The sequence below is a fragment of the Acartia tonsa genome, chromosome 10, assembly GCF_053477335.1.
Source record: "Acartia tonsa isolate MP-2025a chromosome 10, ASM5347733v1, whole genome shotgun sequence".
Taxonomy (NCBI): domain Eukaryota; kingdom Metazoa; phylum Arthropoda; class Copepoda; order Calanoida; family Acartiidae; genus Acartia; species Acartia tonsa.
In genome coordinates, this window is record NC_137269.1 from 10,226,689 (window position 1) to 10,248,208 (window position 21,520).

The 21,520-nt window shown below is 31.3% G+C and overlaps 2 protein-coding genes across 4 annotated transcripts in view; both read left to right on the forward strand.

The window, feature by feature from the left end:
• The window catches only part of LOC145329359 (diuretic hormone receptor-like), a 117,563-nt gene extending 108,573 nt beyond the window's left edge, over positions 1–8,990 (forward strand). For 2 of the 3 annotated variants that reach the window (XM_080173433.1, XM_080173434.1), the window contains 3 exons: positions 3,580–3,614; positions 5,971–6,170; positions 6,835–8,990. In XM_080173433.1, coding sequence (XP_080029559.1) covers positions 3,580–3,614; positions 5,971–6,170; positions 6,835–6,926 — 327 coding nt within the window. In that variant the 3' untranslated portion in view covers positions 6,927–8,990. The remainder of the gene's footprint in view (positions 1–3,579; positions 3,615–5,970; positions 6,171–6,834) is intronic. The other variant, XM_080173435.1, reaches the window with a different exon arrangement.
• Positions 1–21,520, forward strand: part of LOC145329363 (pyrroline-5-carboxylate reductase-like) — a 400,948-nt gene that overhangs the window by 145,978 nt on the left and 233,450 nt on the right. The gene's annotated exons all lie outside the window — the stretch shown is intronic.

Consider the following 21,520-nt stretch of genomic DNA (forward strand, 5'->3'; position numbering starts at 1 on the left):
ATTTACAGTCCAATGTCCCCAACCTCTCTGTATTTCACAAACAAAATTTTTTTTTATATTTTTATTTCTAAGAAAAAGCAATCGATTGCAAATAAATTTTTTTTATAAAGATCTCGCTAACCTCTTGATTTTATGGGCTATCAACAACCCCACACTCCCCCCTCCCCCAGTAAAAGTAGCCCCCAAGAAACATTAGATTTTTAAATTTTCTAATTTATCTTAAAAGAATGTGTCTTAACCTTTATTTTTATAGCTAGTCGGTGTTTTTAGTAAGTAGTAGATGTAAAGTTTTCCATAGAATTTAGATATACAATCGTTTTTTTTGTAAACCTCTTATTTTTTAAGTAATTTAAGTTTTTTTTTAAAATTAAGTCGGTTTTAAGGTACTAAAACGCAACAAAAATAGTAAGATCTTTAGTTTGACACCTTACTTTTTGAATTCTGTCAGGTAATTATTGAAAAAATTGATTTTTTTAAACCTTGGTTTAATCAAAACTTTAAACATAAATATATTCTGACACAGGCATAAAAAATATGGGTTCATATATACTTTTAGCATCAGAAAAATATTATGAATCAATTGTAAGCAAAATTGAAAAAAAGTAAAATAATAAAAAATTTTAAAAAATGGCCTAACATATTATATTGTACAGTCAACACTTTTTTCACCCCCTCTTTACCCCCTTCCCATTTTTACAATTACTCTCAAACATGGATTTAAGATGGTTGCCTGTATAATATAATATAATATTTTTGTATAATTTCTTTTATTGTAGTTTATTTACTATTTTGTAAACTTTTTATTTCAATTTTGCTTAGAATCAATTTGTAATATTTTTATCATTTTAAAAGTTTATATAAACACCTATTTCTTATGCCTGTGTAATTATATATTTAAGTTCAAAGTTTTTATTCTCGTGGGTTCAATAAATTAGAATTTTTCAAAAAATACTCAACAATTTTCATATTTTTTGGACACCCTGTATTTTCAAAAAAATGAGAAATTTTTTTTTGTTTTTTTAAATTTTTTTTTCTTTTTTTAAGTTACCTAAAACTGTCATATAGATACAGATTTTGACTAATAACAATAATATTTGCCTATTTTACAAATTTACACACTTTTGGGACACCCTGTGCATGTTTTTAAAAAATGGTGGTTTTTGCCCCTTTTTGGGGGGAAGGAGTTGTTTTAGGGCCAGAGACTATTTCTTCATTTTTGTACATTTTTTCAAGGCACATAATTTGTTATTTATACATCAACCGCCTCTGGCAAACCGTTTTGCCGTTATTCACCGCCAAAGGCGGAATTTTGACCTTTTTTACCGTTCTCGAGGTTTTAACGGGCATTTTTGGTAAGAAGGTGTTGATTTATCAAGATCACTCTGAATTTCTTTTATTTAGGCTATTTTATTTACTAAATTTCAGGTGAAATAAAAATTTTGTATATCCAACCCATTTTTGTCAAAAGGAATTTTAAATGGACGTGATTTATGTTTCTTTTATTACTAATGTTATATCAATTATTAATATTATATTCACTTCATTCACTTGTTTTAACAATTGAAATCCATCTTGACGAAAAACGGTTAGATGCACAAAAATTTACTTCATATGAAATTTAGTAAATAAAATAGCCTAAATAAAAGTATTTCAGAGTGATCGTGATAAATCAACGCCTTCTTACCAAAAATGCCCGTTAAAACCTCGAGAACGGTAAAAAAGGTCAAAATTCCGCCTTTGGCGTTGAATAACGGCAAAACGGTTTGCCGGAGGCGGTTGATGTATAAATAACAAATTATGTGCCTTGAAAAAATGTACAAAAATGAAGAAATAGTCTCTGGCCCTAAAACAACTCCTACCCCCCAAAAAGGGGCAAAAACCACCATTATTTAAAAACATGCACAGGGTGTCCCAAAAGTGTGTAAATTTGTAAAATAGGCAAATATTATTGTTATTAGTCAAAATCTGTATCTATATGACAGTTTTAGGTAACTTAAAAAAAGAAAAAAAAATTTAAAAAAACAAAAACAAAATTTCTCATTTTTTTTGAAAATACAGGGTGTCCAAAAAATATGAAAATTGTAATCTGGTCAGAAAACACTATGGCCTAACACACTTGGATACTTTGTATGCTAATTTGAAAAAAATAATCAATTTGGACCAATTTTTAGCTCCACAGACGCAAAAATCACTTTTACAGGGTGTTTCAAAAATTTCTCAGGTGTCCAAATTTGGAGTTACCACGCCAAATTTACTTCATATGTGTTGTAAAATGGATGATATTCACTCTCAAGGCAAGAAATGGGCAAACTTCGTTTCCTCACAGTGTCAAAAGTTTAAAAAAGCTGTTTTGACATTTTTCTTGGGACACCCTGTAATTCATGATTTTTGTGATTTTAAAGACAAATTCTATATTGTACCCATCTGGGGGATTAATTTGATATATAAAACATGTATGTAAGTTGAAAATTAATGTAAAAATTTTAAACTTGAAAATCATGAAAAAATGCCTTTTTTTCATTGTGAAAACACCACAGTGAGAAAATGCGCAAAAATCGGACTTTAAATGGATTAAAAAGGTTAAAAATCACCCAGCCCTTAGTTTTATGACCAAATGAAGGGGACTGGAAGTTTTTATTAAAATCTGAGACCTCATGCAGAAAAATGTTTTTTTCGTAAATAATGTGCCGATCTACTACTTACTAAAAACACCGACTAGCTATAAAAATAAAAGTTAAGACACCTTCTTTATATTTTTCTTCTAAATTCTAACGTAAAAATAATTCTTTTAATTTGTGTAATGATTTGAAGAAAAGTTTTGATAAAACTCCATTAAGTAAGATAACTTATTGAAAAGGCTTTTATGAAAAGATTTAATATACGTAGCATTTCTATGAATGTGATTCCCCCTCAAGTTTTGTAAATAATTCAATTCATGTAGGGGGACAAAGTGACTCAAAAATCAGCCATGTGACGTCATATAAATGAGGGAGTTAATTGGGAAAGAAAACCCCTAAAAAAGAGATGGATAACCCCTCATTTTTATGACGTCACGTGGCTGATTTTTGAGTTACTTTTTCCTCCTACTTTTTTTATTATTGTAAGGAATTATTAAGCCAGGGGCCCTTGGGAGGGATGGGGTTCTTATACCCCCTAGCGTAATTAATTTTTAAATTGGGTTGGGGGAGGGGGGTGAAAGTTTTTAAAATTTATTCAATTTTTCTCATTTATGTTGATCATAGACGTCTAAGGTTGGGGGGAAAGGGTTGATTACCCCCCTTAAGCTTTAAAATCTATCATTTTACCCCTCCCCCCCCCCAAAAAAAAATTAAATTAAAAAATTCATAAGATAACCCCTCTCAAACCTTTGAAGCACCTCATTTTACCCCCCTCGAAAAAAAACCTGGACTTTTTCAGTTGCAGTTAGGTCCCCTAATTCAATTTCGTGCTTAGAATTTTATTATATTGTCATCCTTGTTTAAAAAAAAAAAGGAAATAAAATATCTGTAATTAGGAAAGTAGCTAATTAACTCTTTCTTTAGAAAAAAAAACTGAAATATGACGATTTTTGAAATGTTTAGAAGTGTTGGAGCTGACTCTATCAGAAATTCTACAGGAAAATTTATTCTTTCAACATCATAAAAACTTATTACTCTAGTTTGATAGCAAAGCTACTCTAGAACTACAGTTTTCCTTCCGTCCATCTTAGCTTAGGTTTTGAGATTTTTTTGATTTATTTGAAGTGTTATTCTATATCAATATATTCTGCTTAAGATAAATTTGTTAAGTTAAAAAATAATTAAAAGAAGTAAATTTTTAATATAATTTTCACAGTAGTTTTTGAAAGGTTATTTTAGGTTAGGCTAGGTTATGTTAGGTTAAGTGATTGCCCCTAAGGGATATCAATTAGCCCCGCAGGTTAAAGCCAATCGCAGAGGCTAGAAATATAAGAAAAGCTACTGTGAAGATACGACGCAACGCCCACTTTTAAAATAATACTTTTAATATGTACTTGTTGCTTCGTCCTAAGCTTCTTAGGAAGAAAGCGAATGTCCAGAAAAACAGCATTAAACCACCCCAGGACATGTATATAGCTTTTTTGAAAAATTTTAGATATCTTTGGCTTGAGACAAGAAAAAACCCTTACATTATAGCAGCGTTGCGGAGCCGTCTGTGATGATGGTGGCTCCGGCTCCAGCTCCGGCTCCGACCTAAAATCAAGAAAAACTCGACATTTTTTTTTCCCCATAAAAAAAAAATATTTTTTATTTTTGACTTTTGAAGGTTCTAAAAGTTCAACTTTTGATAAAAATGGACTTGAAAAACTTAAAAAGGGCATTTGCACATGACAAAACAGAGTTACCAAATTATAATTTGTAAAAAATCTCTTTATTTATCTAGTCCAGAGCCGTTTTTTAACGAAAATTACTGCTCCGGCTCCAGCAAAATATGGCGGCTCCAGGCTCCGGCTCCGCAACACTGTATTATAGGGTAGAATGGATAATTTTTGGATGTTTATAAATTTATCGTCCATTGTCTTTTCCCTTAAGATCACTAGTTATTCTAAATTTTCAAAAAATTTGAAACTCGAACTATTCCTAATTTAAAAATCTACTAATTTTTGTCTTTTAGACCTAAGAAGAGTGTTCGATTTCTTTACTTTAGTTTTTAGTAGGGTTGGGCCGGATACTTTTTTGGCCGGATACCGGATACCGGATATCCGGCTGATTTCAAACGCCGGATATCCGGTAACCGGCCGGATATCCGGTTATCCGGCCAAATTACCGGATAACCGGCCAAATTACCAGATACTAAAGTAGCAAAAAAAAATTTCTTCAGAAATCTTATATAAATTTACATAAAGTTAAACTTGTTCAGAAAAAATGTTCTTCTAGCTTCAATAATAAGAAAATTATAGCCATTTAAAATTTTAAAAAGCAGAGATTTTTGGTGTAAATTATAAAAAAATATAGAGCCGGATATCCGGCCGGATAGTTTCAATATCCGGTATCCGGCCGGATACTGAAAATGGCCGGATATCCGGCCACACCGGATATCCGGCCCAACCCTAGTTTTTAGCGCGTTGAAATACACGGATCTAAAGTGATAAGACAATGGCCGATAAAATGATTTACACGTAATTACCCCATCTGTGGATTACAATTAGTGGTTTATACGTTTGGACACTCAACTATATGAACCAACTTATTCTGAAGTAAACAGCCCAATTTCCCCTCCCTACCTGGTTGAAATAACTTATTTAAGTTTTAGTTAAGCTTAACCCTAAACGGCCGTGCCCCTTTCCGGACCTTAATCGGTCTTTGTATGAACGGACAGACGTACCAAAGAACAAAAATTATAGTATATCCGCTGCGCTACTTTAAACCTCCCTCTCTATCCATTCCCGACGTCTCATAATGATAAAAATCAGCCATGTGACGTCGATAAAAATGAGGGATTAACCATCTCTTTTTTTAGGGCTTTTCTTTCCCACTTCTCTTCTCATCTCCTTCATTTTTATGACGTCACATAAGTGATTTTTAACACACTTTGGTCTTTGTCTATCATAATAATAAAGTGAGAACGTGTAAGAATAATGTTTGTAACCTTGTACCCATAGAGATGCTTCATTTATAACATTGTACTTTGTTGTCCAAGGGATCAGTATACAACAAATCAAATCAATCGGATAATAATATCACATACAAATTTGTTGTTAAAAAAGTTAAAAATCGACATGTTAAAAATGGACGTACGGACATTCTGGTTATGATTATAGAGTTGCTATACTTTCTAAATTGTACCTAACTACTATAGGAATCACCGTGAAAGGTTTTAAATCGATAGGACAACTCTAACATGCCTAAAAAGAGCTATCCGTTACGGACGGATGGACAGACCGACGCTAATTAAAGAAAAACTTCGCTTTTAAAAAGTGTAAGAATAATGTTTTTAATTTTGTACCCTTGTAGCGATTATGCTGAAAACAAGAATAGACTTGACCCCCACTACAGGCTACTCCACGTACTTCACAAGCCTGGACCCGCGCGCGGTCCACAACACCCCCCAACAGACAACTGGCAACAATCTGCACGGCGGGGGCCAGGGGGGTGATGCCCGAGCACGGAGTAAGCTGCTGAATGTACCCGAACATCACCACCATAATCATAGTAAGTAAATATCAACGATTTATACTTTATCAATGATTTTTTCAAAGAAGATAAAGTATAGAATAGAATCCAGGTAGAAGATTCTTCCTGGCTAGCCTGAAATACATTTGGAACTTAACAAAGTCACTAAAGTTATTCTGGCTTTTAGTAAAATTGTATGATTTCAGTAATTATCCAGATATTTTATTAAATGCCTTTTTTTATAATTTACTGAAAGCCAGAACGACTGGCATTCGGCCATTGACAATGGATTATTAAGTCTTTATATTATGTACAAAACCATGCACAAAATTGAATTTAAAGGTGAATTTAGTAAAAAAAAAAATGACTTAGAAATATTTAGACAAAAATAATGATATTGACATTTTTGATATATTTTCTTTTAAAAAGTATCATTTCAGTTTTGTCCATACTGGACAATTGTACGATTCATGTGGATGAAAAGTTATCAATTCTATACTTTATCTTCTTTGGATTTTTTAGTAGTGACACTAAAATTCAATCTGTATGTTGTCTGTCAGTCCCTTCGTAATTCTGTACCTTAAATAGGATTTACTTAGCTGGTATTTTAGAAGAACCTCAAATTTTTATTTTTGATCGAAACGGATAATATGACATTTAAAAATGATTATTTGTAAACGCTTTTATATTTTATTTTTTATAGGTAATGTATATGATTATATAACAAATGGTTCTAATGGGGTTGGCGCTATCAGTATACCAACATCGGAAAGTGGTAAAACAGATGCACTATAAGAATTTTATTCTTAATGTATTTTTATAAAAAAAAAGAAGACAATTGAAAAATAAAGCTGTTTATGTATGTAATTATGTATTTGGGCATTTTTTTACATTATAGTTGTCAGCCCTTAATGTGAATTTTATTAATTATTTAAACAATATTAATGTTTTAAAAGAAGCTCAAAAATATTGCTGTACTAGGTGAGATTTAAAGTTTCTTTATATTTAGTTTTTTAAAGATCAATTTATATTATATCATAGGCAAAGAATAAAGTAATATTGGAGCTTGAAAGCTCACCTAAAGTATTTATAAAATGTCAATTAATAAAACAGATTTGTTGTATGCAGTTTTAAAGGTGAGTTTTAGAGTCGCTACGTCACAATTTTATATTGTATTTATTTAATGCCATTTATTCTGTTTTTTTTTATAATTAACAGTTAAACTTTAAATAAAAGAAATACTCTAGAACAATGGATACAGATTATGTGGATATTGTGAGAGATTGAGATTCTCGCATACACTGATAAAATGTTTCTCCCAGCTGGCTTATATAACGATACCTCTCACCTCCACCCACCCCATTTTTATTACGTATGAGCCCATCCCCCCTCCTGACCATGGAGAAACGTATCGACCAATATCTAAAGACTATATTAGCAACCTTCATTGGCGAATCACAATATCTATATTCATTACTAGAACCCATTTTAAAACGATAACACAACATTGATTTTACAGATTTATTAATTTGCCGCTAAATTAAACCAATCACGTGTCTCCTAGTGAAAATACCAGCGTATTATTGGTTGATCTTTTGACAACAAAGACATGTGGTTGGTTCATTTTAGCGGCATTTTCTAAATTTAAAAAATCCTAGTTATGTATTGTTTAAACCAGCAAGGATAGGACAATGTACTTTAAATCATTGTGTTCTTTGTAATGGTTGAAAATTGGAATAAAAAGGGTTGTAGACTAATATAAACTTTATTGTCCTTTCCCGCCACAAATATTCTAACTAACAAAAGTTTATTAACAAATTGTATTTTTATTGCAATTAAATTATGATCTCAAATATTTCTTTGGTTATTTTAAAAATGAGCAGCAACTCTTTTAATATGGTTTGTCCGTTACTACGACTAATCATGTGATTATAGCAGTAACTTTTAATATCTATTGATATCTTGAAATTCTTACATAAGGGGTTTGGGACAATTTAAAGTACCCTGGTACCCAAAGTTTTATTATATATCTCTCTATCCTTAACTAGCTTTAAATTTAGGTACTTTTGCTAAAGTTAGATTGGTGTCCAAAGTCAGATCAATTAGTGTCCAAAATTTTTCCATGTACTTTCTTCTTAAGTTTCCCGGGTTCTTAATGCCAGACATTATTAGGAGCAGCATTTATGTGGTTAATTTCTCTTGTACTTTTTGTACTTACGTACAATTTGGTAAACTGGGTTGATTGTCATCCTATCAAAGTTGTCAAATTCAGTCGTTTTCTGATTATGACGTTTTCAACTTATTTTTTTATGTAATCGTTCGAAATCAATATTTATTTAATATGAAAAATAATTTTTATTATAGAGATTTTTTACTAGTATTTATAAATATTGTTTAGAGAAAATATAAAAAAAAGTTTAATATCAACAACAGAAAACATGAATTATAAAAATAAATATTATGATAACAAATGATTTTAAGTGAATAAAACAGTTAAGTGCATGAATGGATTATTTATATTACTTTACTTTAATACAATACTAGCAGCAACGAACCTAGATTCAAGGGGCTATACATTAAAAGGGGCAGAAATAGACTAGAAAAATAGCTTACAACCCTTCCAAGACTTTAAATTAGAAATAATAAAAAATATAAATTTATTGCACCTATGTGAAACTTACCTAAAATTTAGAACCCAAACTGTTCAGTAGTTATTAAGATCTAAAGCTTTGACAAACAAAACATTACTACTTTATATCATTTTAAGGTGAACTGAAATTAGTTTCCGAATGTGAACACATTTTCCTAGGTGTTTCCCAATCCTATCTCAATATTTGCTACTAGCTAAAAAACCTTCAAACTTCCAAAAAAAAATCAAAATTTAAAAAATTAGAACTTTGAATGTATAATGTATAAAATTCGTTAATACATTCAAATTTTGATTTTTTTTTAAGTTTGAAGGTTTTTTAGCTAGTAGCAAATATTGAGATAGGATTGGGAAACACCTCGGAAAATGTGTTCACATTCGGAAACTAATTTCAGTTCACCCATTTTAAGCTAGCGAATTAAAATGCGAAATTTAAAACTTCGGGTACTATAATAATTTACATTTCATATCCTCCCCCCTCACCTTTTTTTGACAATACATTAAACAACGAATCATAAATGTTTTGAATAGTTCTATTATGATAATCCATTTGTGCATTTAACAGTTAAAGTTGTAATAATTGTAGTAAAAAGATGTAAATGCACCTCAATTGTTCAATTGATTTTGTATATATATTTGTATTTTAGTTCATCATAAAAAAAGGTTTCAAAACTTTAACAAAAAATTTTAGTCTATCTAAAAATATTCATTCATAAAAAAAGAGAAAGGGAGGAGAAGGTTGCGCTAAAAATTGTGAATTTTAAGTTAAAAAACAGTAGTAGAACGATAAAAATTAAACTTTTTAAAATTGTCTATAGGTCTTTTCAATAAGAAATACACATGTTTAGTGAATATTACCGTTCTATTACTATTTTTATGCCTAAAAACTCACACCTTTACGGATTTTTAGCGCAACCTACTCCTCTCTTTATTTGGTTATATATTATATCTTTAAAAAAAACATAGTTTTATTTCATTTATATCATAGAGGGAGAAGACAACGCCAGATAATTATCATTTTTAAATATTTTTAACTACCAAAGGCAAAATTATTAAAAATAGGAATTGCAGTAGAGTTTTTATTCTCGTATTCATTCGAATCCGGTGGATAGGAACCGGTTCTCATCCATACGAAAAAACTATGTCTAGCATCGCATTATATCCAGCTTTCTACGAATATAAAAATGTACAATCATAAGATTAAAACCAGTTTTTTTAGCCGGCACCTAGGGGCTAAACACTAGTTTTAATCTCATAATTGTACATTCTATATCCGCGGAAAGCCGTTTATAATACGATGCGATAAAAAACTATACATATATTGCCCTATCCCTAATCTATAATACAAAGTAGCTTGATGTCTGTCCGTCCGTCTGTCTGTCCCTTAAGATCTCGTTAACCACAGAACCGATTGGATTCTCCTATTTATTGAATACACCTACTGGTCCTTTGGTGGTTTTAGGCTATATTCTTGAGGGGTGGGACACCCACAACCCACAAAAAATACCCCCCCCCCCACATTTTTTTTGCCGAAAATTTCGAAATCGAAGTGGGGGCCTCTCTAATTTTTTTTATGTTTTTTTATTTACCTCTTAGGGCAAAGCCCCTAGAGGCTAGGGGCGAGGCCGCTAGTTATTATATAAACTAAAGAGGTTTTTAATAAAATGTTAGATATTTTAAGAAAAGAGACAATGGATGGATGGTAAAGTTAATTGATCTGCATCCCTAATTATGATCAACAAAATTACATTTCAAATTATTGGTTGAAATGTTAGGACACTTCTGATCACAATTCAATTCAAGTACCCATAGTTATTAAGCCAACAAATAAGATAACTTGATTATAAAACTTTGGGTACAAGTGTTAATTATAGTCCAATGTCCCCTCCCTCCCTGATAAAATATACAAAACAAAAATAGTCTAATATGAATATGATCAATTTTATAAGCAGTATTTTTATTGTTAATTACCCATGTACTTATTAAACTTGTATACATTCACGGACTTCTGGGTATCTGTTGCCCATTTACCCTGCGCACGCCACTAGTGCCAGACATAGAAATATTCTAGAATAAGCAAAAAAAATAATATTTATTTTCATTATTTTTTACTTCAATAAATTGCAATCCATTTATTAATAGTGAATATTTTACATAAATATAATCTTAATTTTATTTAATATACATTAGACTATAAAAGTTTTAAAGATTTTTAATCAATATAATAGATTTGAAATCTGCTTAAAATTTTAAGGATTTTTTATAAAATAAGTTTTTTATATAATTCTTTATTTAAAGGCGCAAATACAAATCAAGTTAAATAATTTTGAGATCTGTGATTGGTGGAATGAAAACTATCTGCGCTCTGATTGGAGAAGCTTAAGTGACGTACATCATTCAACCAATTAGAGCGTAGGTAGTTTCCAATCCAGCTATCCTATTGGTCAAAATTTATTAACTTAAATCGTATTTGCGCTTTTAAATAAAGAATTATATAAAAAACGAATTTTATAAAAAATCCTTAAAATTTTATGCAGATTTCAAATCTATTATATTGATTAAAAATCTTTAAAACTTTTATAGTCTAATATACATGAAGCTTTTCAAATTTATATACTTAAAATTAAATAAATCAATGAGTAATATTTATAATAAAAATAGTACCTAAAATTGTAAAAGTTATTAGTGAAACTTTAAGTATGTTAAATATTAATACTTTTATGCTATATGAATTTATGAATTTTTACAAAAAATATATATGTAGATTTTAATAATATTGATGTTACCAAATAACTAAAACTGTTTCAAATATTAAATAGTGGCCTCTAAATATTTATTTTTTCATTTAATACATATTTTATTGACGTTAGAAAATAACAAAATTATTATTATAAATAAAGTGAAAATTTTAAGCACTAAAAGCAAGTAGAAAAAAAGGCAATGTACCGCTAAAAGCTAAAAAAACTAGCGGTGCATTTTGAGTATTTCAGTCGTTTGATAATCCTTGTTTTTCATTTCCTGCGAGTGCTGAAAAGAGAAAAGAGAAAGGGAAGGGGGATAGAAACCTTTAGAGAAGAGATGGGGTATAGGCCATTTCCTGACATTTCAATAGCATAGGTAGGCCAAAAGCAGTGACATCTATCCCCATTTTGCTAGGGCACTATCGACAGCTACCGCTTTGGAAAATATAAAAGTACATACTATGTATGTAAATTCCTAAAAAGTAAAATGTGTATAGATATAAAAAAAAATAATAAACTCAGCCCTTTAATGCAAATATAATTTTTTGAATATAACAAAACTAAAATACTTATTATTTAATAAGCTAGACTTAATAATGTAAAATATAAGCATGATTTATTTTGAAATAAGGAGGGGAATGGGATTATATGCTTGAATGTTCAATTTGAGGGAAACCCCCCAAAAGCTTTATACTGGTTTTATATTGATATCAAAGTATCAAAATAAGACTTAATTTTAAGTCTAACAAGTATATCATTTCACGAAAAATCGGAGCTCGGCAGTCGCGCATCCGCCGTCAATCTAATCTTTGATATATCTGCGGCTGCTGAGCCCTGCAATAAAAATCATGTTTGCATTAAAGATGAGTGTAATTCTTCTTATCCCGATGCAAGTTAAAAATTATTAGCTACAAAAATGCCTGATAACAAAAAGAAAAGATTTTATATATATTATAGATGTTATATAAAGTTGTACTAAAATTTATAGATATATATATAAATTATGTATATGATATATGAATGTAATAATGCTATTGTAGAGGAAGATTATATAGAAATAAATATATATGATTCTTTTAAGTTATTTCATTTTTTTAAAGCGAAGCTACAAAATTCACTTTGTAAGTCGGTCGGAGGGATAGTGATTTTCTTGGCTCCTGTTGAAGATAGACAACTGATGTTTTCAGTGAAGATTGTTATGACTTCTGTTCAACTAGTCTATACGTTTTTATGTCCTTCTGTCTTTCGGTCTTGCTACTAAAGATATCAACTTTTGTTGTTTGCTTTGGGTTTTTTCAAATTCTCTCCTTTTTTATTTGTTATGACCACTGATAATCTGCTCTATAACTCACTTGGTCTATTTTTCTATCATTTTTTGTGCTTCTTTAATTATGGATCTTGTCATCCTTGTTTTTTCATTTAAAGCTCAAAACCTCATGCATCAATGGACGATAAATTAATGTGCATCCCCTAACAATGAGAAACAAAATTACCCCTTCTGTAAATTGAAATTATTGGTTGAAAAGGCAGGACATTGCTACTTTGTTTTTCTTAATTAATAAAAGTCCCCAAAGTTTTTGCGCCAACGAATGAGAGATTGGGTACTAGTATCATTTACAGTCCCATGTTCCCTGCCTCTCTGATTATTTCATAAAAAGCTTTGCAAAAAAATTGGATATGTCAAGCAAAATGTTCTAAATCATTTTGGCTGCCAATTTCCTTTCCTTATATCTTGTTTCGGGACACAATAATTAATTTGGTTTGTATTTGTTACTTCATATCATTGATGTTCAAGGGGGGGGGGGTGCAGGGGGTGTTTACACACCCCTAAAACTATGAAATTCCTTATTTTACTCCCATTATAATTTTTAAAAATACATAACATTACCCCCTTAAAACTTGAAACCTCTCATAAAAAACAAGGATGACAACATCCATAAAAGCGAAGCACTGAAACGGTAGGACAAACGGACATGAACACTTATATAGTGTCAGAACTGAATAATCAGAATATAAATTTGATTATAGAGTTGCTTCGCTTAAAACATTATACTTTGTTGTACCAGGAATCAGTATACCAAAAATCAGATCAATTGGATGATTAGATCACATAAAATTTGTTGTTAAAAAAGTAAAAAATCAACATGTTTAAAATGGAGGTACGGAAATTTTGGTAATGATTATAGAGTTGCTACGCTTTCTAAATCGTACCTAACTACTAAAGTAATCACCATGCAAAATTTGAAATGGATAGGACAATTTTAAAATGCCTAAATTAACGAAAAAAGCTATCCGTTACGGACGGACGGACCGACCCTAATTATAGAAAAGCTTCGCTTTTAAAAACTTCTTTGATCTGTTTATCAAGCCTTATTGAATTTAACCAACCAAAAATTTTTTTATCCAATCTTAACCAGACAAATGCCATCTAGCTAAAAAAGATGCGTAGATTTCATTTCTGGCAACCAGAAAATCCGCAAAAATCGAATTCCCGAGATCCAAAAAAGTTTCATTAAAAAAAACCTTACACCAAAAATAACAAACAATGATTATAACGACGACTTAGTTTCTTTTTCCTGTTTAATACTAATATTGAAACTAATTTTCAGACATGCATGTTTGTTGGTATAGTACTTTTTTTAGAAACCAAAATACAGACATATTTAAAACTACGAAATTGTATATTAGTTACTAGAAAGATTATATTTTTGTTCTTGCTTTAAAACAACTTTTTGTACATAAAAACCCGTAATGTCTTCGTTATTGACACAAACATGTATGCTGTATAGTTTTTAATCTTTAACAATTTTAATGTTTTTATTATGTAAATATATAAAGTATTATTCAAACTTAAAGGATTTAATCTTTTTCTTTGTAATTTATATGTCTAAACAGTGTAAAAATGAAGTTCTTAATTACGAATTTTCAAATCATTAGATTTTAATACAGTTTATTATAGAAATAAAGAATAATTTCAACAAAAAAAAATTGCTACAAAAAGGCTTACTGTATTATTAAACTGACTTAATTGTATAATTGCATTCATTTTGTTTATTTACCTTGAAAAAATGAGTGTTTAAGTGCTGCATTGGTTAAAATCAAACCTAAAAGTGCTCTTTATTCAGTGACAGAGTGTAAAAATACCTTGTTTTATAGTTTTTGATCTCTTTTTTTATATATTTTTATCTGATATGTATATCAAAATTTAAAAGTATCTATTTCATTAGATATTCATACTTTGCTAAAACGTCTTGGTTACTTTTTGCACTATATTTGCTCTAAAAAGGATTCTTTATCTGACTTTCACATTTAAAAGGAAAGATTTTATGCCAATTATTTTGTTTACTGTAGAAAAAAATAATTATTTTGTTTATATGCAATTTTCTATAATAAAATGTGAGAAATGCCTTTTTTCACATGTAGGGCGAAAAAAGTAACACTGAAAATATTTTTTATGTCTTAAGCTTCCGGAAAGTATATACTTTCCGAACATAAAATGTGCAAGTTTAAGTATACCACACCTCTTATAAAATCAAGGATTTTGAGGGATAAGACAATGGACGATAAATTGATGGACATTGTAAATGATAATGTTGATAAACATAATCAACCTCTTCTGTAGAGTAAAATTATTGCTTCGCTTAAAACAATTATCCAAGAAAAATATTTACAGTATGGCTTCGAAACCGCTTAATATCCGTTGAATTAGAACCGGTTTTCAGCATTACTGAAGAAAAAACATCATCGTATTATAGCCAATTTTCCACGAATATTTAAATAAAAACCATTAAATTAATACCAGTTTTGTTAGATGAGGAGTTCGGCCACTCAGGGCTAACAAAACTATTTTTAATATTATAATTGTTCATACTAATATTCGCGGAAAGCTGTCTATAATACGATGCGATAAATGATTATTTCTAACATGTATAGGAATATTAGCGGTGCCACAATAAAGGATTATTAAAAAGTAAAAAAATCACTCTTAACAGAGCTCGATCTTTAAATCGTTTATAGGTGATTTAAACCGGGGCGATTCATTTGGCGCACCATCAAATTATTAATATCAATCTTTAAATCGAATTTGCATGGGCGATTTAAATCGGGCAGTGGCGCGGGCCCGGCGCGGCAATGACACTCACCGAGTGGCATTGCCGGTTTAAATCGGGGTGAATCATGCACTGAGCCCCAACGAAAGACCCATTGCATATGTAATAAATGGATATTTTTTTAATTACTTTAATATTTTATTGCAAAACTATCGTGAAAACATTTTTATAGTTATTTTTAAAATAAATTATATATTAATGTTTTATATAAAATACCATACTGACACGGTATTTTATATAAAATACCTTACTGGCACTGCTTAAGTTATAAAGTTGTACTGGCGCGGATCGATATTTTAGTGAGTGCGCAAGCGATTTAACAACACCGCGCCAAAAATCTTTTAAAAATCAGGTGCGCTGTGGCTTACCACCAGCGCGCCTACAGTTCACCTCTGAATCGCCCCGATTCAGCGCGGCATAAAAACGATTTAAAGATCAAGCTCAGAACTCTATTATTGTGAGGTTAAGAGGGGAAAGTTTTACAGTTGTAGATAAGAATTTTATGCTGACGGAAGTAAACCTCAAACTGACCCAATTCTATCTAAAAGATGAATTTTCAAAATACATTTTTAAAAGAGAAGCTTTTCTATAATTAGGGTTGGTCAGTCCGTCCGTCAGTCCGTCCGTCCGTCAGTCTGTAACGGATATCTTTTTTCGTTAATTTAGGCATGTTAGAATTGTCCTATCGATTTCAAATTTTGCATGATGATTCCTGTAGTAGTTAGGTACGATTTAGAAAACGTAGCAAGGCTATAATCGCAACTAGAATGTCCGTACGTCCATTTTAAACATGTTGATTTTTTACTTTTTTAACAATAATTTTTAATGTGATAAAATCATCCGATTGATCTGATTTTTTGATTACTGATTCCTAATACAATAAGGTACAATATTTTGAGCGAAGCATCTCTAAAAATTTCAGTATGTCCTTAAAAAGAATTCTGTTTTTAAGAAGTTTTGTAACAAATTTAAGTATAATTTTGTCAAAACTTATATATTCTTATTTTGTATATTCAGTTCTGACACTCTCCAAGAGTCAATGTTCGTCTATCATACCATTTCAGAGCTTCGCTTTTTATGGATGTTGTAATCCTTGTTTGAATGTTGTAACTAGCGTTTATGAATGACTCCGAAACATAGTGGGACAAAGTGTCTTAGAAATCAGGCTTGTGACGTCATAAAAATGAGGGAGATGAGGGGAGAAGTGAGAAAGAAATCCATTAAAAAATTTATGGATAATCCATAATTTTTATGACATTGACATTGAGACACTTTGTCCCACTACTCCGAAACTGATTAATTTCCGCTTGATTAGAATCGATACTGAGCCATACTGAAAAATACTGTATTGTGTCTTACAGTAGAAAATTTTCACCGAAAAAATATCTTAAAAATCATAAATTAATTCTGTATTTTTAATTATCAATTATAATTATTACATTACATAATTATTACATTACAAAAATCTAAATAATTGTCTAATTATAAAAAAAAAGTTTTATTTTGTCTGTCATCCTTCAGTAACGCCATGAAGGAAAGGGAATTCAGGCTATCTATAATACAAAGTAGCTTGATGTCTGTCCGTCTGTCTGTCCCTTAATATCTCAGTAACCACTGAACCGATCGGATTCTACTCTTCAGGGTATATACCTACTGGTCCTGTGGTGGTTTTAGGCTATTTTCTTGGGGGTGGGACACCCCCAACCCCCCGAAAAACCAAAAAAACCTCCCCCCCCTTTTTTTTAATAGAAAGTAGTGGGGGCACCTTAGTGGGGGTACTTAATTCTTTTTTTTTTATTACCTCTTGGGGCAAAGACCCTAGAGACTAGGGGCGAAGCCGCTAGTTCCTTATAAACATTTAATTCTTTATGTACGTACGGACTTTATGGTAACCAATATAGATTTGCTACGCTTTCCAATTCGTGCATTACATAACTGTTACGACAAAGCCCTTCTTATCCTGTTGTGACGTCATAAGTTTCGGGAAAGGGAATGGAGAGCACCCTATTTCTCCCATCTCCTTTGAAGAGAAATTCTTCCCCCATTCCCTTCTCCTATCCCGAAATTTATGACGTCACAACAGGACAATATTGGCTTTGTCACTGTTACAAGAATCAACATGGAAAGATTGAGATTTATTAGGCATTTTAATCAGGGGCGTCCAAGCTTTTTTATTTGGGGGGGTAAAATTTTGTTAAGGGGGGGGTAATTTGCTTTTTTTTTGGGGGGGGGGTAATTTTCTTTACACCCCCCTAATATTTTTACCCCGGGGGTAAAATTTGCTTGGGGGGGGGAATTACCCCCCCTGAAATCTGTTGGCAGGGGTAAATTTTGGTTATCCCCCCCAAAAATTTACCACCGGGGTAAAATTTTTTGGGGGGGTAATTTGATAATGTATTAATATTTAGTAGTAAAAATGCGCGCGGAGCGCGCCGAAGTTTTTTTTTGTTAAGGATTTTTTAAATGGGAGGGGTAAAATGAAAAATATTTTGGACGTCTATGATTTTAATAGCTATCCGTTAGAGACGCACAGACCGCACACATTTGTAGAGAAGATTCGAATAGGATGTATATTGTACGACAAAGAAAAAGAACAAAAAAGTGAATGAATAAAATTGTTTTTCTGCTCACATTATTGACCACGTTAATGCGTTCAGAGTAACCGACTATCTAAATCCTTCAAGCAGTCACTCTTCTCGATAAGTATAATATGTCGGTTGGTAGGCAAATAAGTATTATTTAATATAAAAAAAAGAACATTGACATATTTTGTGGGGGAAAAAACGAACCTAGTAATAGTGTCTAACTTTTTATCTTTGTGACGTAACAAAAATCGATGGATGAGAGGGGAGGTGGGAAAGGAAACCCATAAAAAGAGATGGATTTTTGTTACGTCAGAAAGATAAAAAGTTAGACACTATTACTAGGTTCTTTGTTTTTGAAAGGATTTAATAAAAAATAGCCTACAACCACCCCTAATTTATTTATAAAGCTTCCCTAAAAAGTACAAACCATTCAAACCAGCATTTTTGTAGATCATTAGCTTTAGACAAAAATACGAAGATGATTTAAGTCTCCCAACAGATTATGACGTCATACTATAGAATAGCCAATGAGAGGTTAGTATACACTGTAATTGACCAATATGGTAAAATCTATGCTGGCCTCTAATTGGTTATTTTATCGTAAAACGTTATAATCTGTTGAGGGACTTTAATCATCTTTTTTAATACTTTTTATAAAAGGTTTATATTCTATTTCTTGAAATGTATATTATTAGCTCAGCAACCACTAGACCGGGTTGTTCTTGGTTGGATAAAAGGCCTAGAATAATGCGCACTTCTATCTACAATAAAAATATTTTTGTTAGGATTTGGGTTATTTACTTCCTCTAAAAATATCTCTCCGTCACAAGCAGGCCTAGCTATTCTAACAATCAATTCTACAAAAAAAATCACGAAACCTTTGGAAGGAAGGTGGGGGTATATCTTGTTTTTTTCTTCATGTAACTGAAGAGGGGTGGGAGGGAAAGGGGAAGGGGGTTGTGGGGATATTTTCCTTTAGAATTGTTTGTCAGAATCACATTCCCTTTTCCTTGGTCACAAGGAATAAGTTTTCAACAAATAAAATATTCATCTTATCTTGTCTAAAAATAGCGGCTACGCCTCTAGAGGCCTCTAGGGGCACTTGAGGAAGAGAAAGTCGAATTTAATAATTCAATTTCTTATTTTAGATTGGGGGGGGGGGGTGCCCCTCCCCCTATTTTTAATTTAAGTTAAAAAAAATTTAAAAATTGGGGTTTTTTTGGGGGGGGGGATTTTTCATTTTTTTGGAGGGTAGGGGGTGTCCCATCCTCCAAGATATAGTTATAAACCTTCCCGGAGAACCCTATCGGTTCAGCAGTTAGCGAGATCCTTCGGAACAAACATACAAACACACATCCTGTTACTTTATAATAAGGATAGCGGCTACGCCCCTAGAGGCCTCTAGGGACATATGAAATACTTTGGATATTTCATCACTTATTGTATTGTTCTTTAAGATCTCTTTGGGTTACAGCAAAGACGACTTTAAGGGATTTTAAGGGATGAGACAATAAATTGATGTACACACCAAATTATAATATACAAAATTGGGTGAAAAATTTTGACAATGCTAGTTTGTATCACCCAATCAATATACAATAAAAGTTTCAAAAGTTTCATACAACCTTGGGGACAAGTAAAATTTACATTCAAACATCCCATCCCTCCCTGTTTATGACAGAATATCAAATTGGTATCTTAATGGATCCGCAAAAATTATTATTATATTTTTCTATAATTAGGGTCGGTTCGTCCGTAGATCCATCCGTACGTCCGTCCTTACGTAACGGATAGCTCTTTTCGTTAATTTAGGCATGATAATATCGATTTCAAACTTTGCAAGATGATTCCTATAGTAGTTAGGTACGAATTAGAAAGCAAAGTAACTCTATAACTGTTACCAGACAGTCCGTACGTCCATCTTAAACATGATGCTTTTAAACTTTTAGAACATCAATTTTTTTGATAAAATTATCCGATTGGTCTGATTTTTGGAATCTTGATTCCTAGGACAACAAAGTACATTATTATAAGCGAAGCTTCAAGCATCTCTGTAATCAAGTCCTAAAATGTAAGTATGTCCTTAAACATTATCCTGAATTTAAGCAGTTTTTCAGCAGATTTAATTACAATTTTGTTTCGTTCGATTTTATATATTTATATTCTGATTATTCAATGCTGACACTATGCAAGTGTTAATGTTCGTTTGTCCTTACGTTTCAGAGCTTCGCTTTTATGGATGTTTTCATCCTTGTTTTAATATACTTTCTTTTCCCGAACATCACTCCTTCTTTTATGTTTCACAATGTTTTGGTGTCAGATATATTAAGAGGACACTAAAACAGAAATATTAAAGAACTAGCGGCTGCGCCCCTAGCATCTAGGGATATAGAAGTGCAGAAAAATAGCTTAAAACCATAACCAAACTTATTTATAAAATTAAATTACCTAAAACCATCTCAGGGTTCTATACGAAGCTTCCTTCTAAAGGAGAACCATATCGGTTCAGTGGTTAGCAAGATCCTTTGCTACAAACAAAAAAGCTTACTAGTACTTTATATAGTAGGATAGGACAATTGATGATAAATTAATTTATATCTGCAATGATGATAAAAAAAATTACTCCATAAGTACATCAAAATTGTTATTGGTTAAAAACTTTGAACACTAAAATTTTGGAACAAACCAGTCATGATTCAATATAAGTTTCCAAAGTTTTAAAGCTAAGAAATAAGAAAATGAGTTTATAAATTTTGGGTACCAGTGTAATTTTCAGTCTAGGTGTATTCCCTCTCTTGGGAAATAGAATAAGAGTGCCCTCTTATATTAATACAAGTATTAGGATGTCTCTTTTTGTGTCTGTTTCTAGCCCTTGATGCCTCTAGGGCCGTAGCCGCTAGTGAATATGAAAATTACACTAGTAACCAACGTTTTAAACCAGATTATCTTATTCGCTATCTTTAAAAAGTTGGGTATTTTTAATTAGTTTTCATTGGTTGGTTGAAAACCACTAATGCCTGAACCTTACAAATAATACTTTTATCTACAAAAAAGAATAATTTTGTATATCATAATTCGGGATGTACACAACTTTACTGTTCATTGTCTTATCCCTTAAGATCCTTGTATAGAACTAAGTATAAGAGTATCCTATTATGTTAGTACAAGTATGAGTGGTTTACAAATTCCGTTGTATAGAACTAAGTATAAGAGTATTCTATTATGTTAGTACAAGTATTAGTGGTTTACAAATTCCTTGTATAGAACTGAGTATAAGAGTTTCCTATTATGTATAGTACAAGTATGA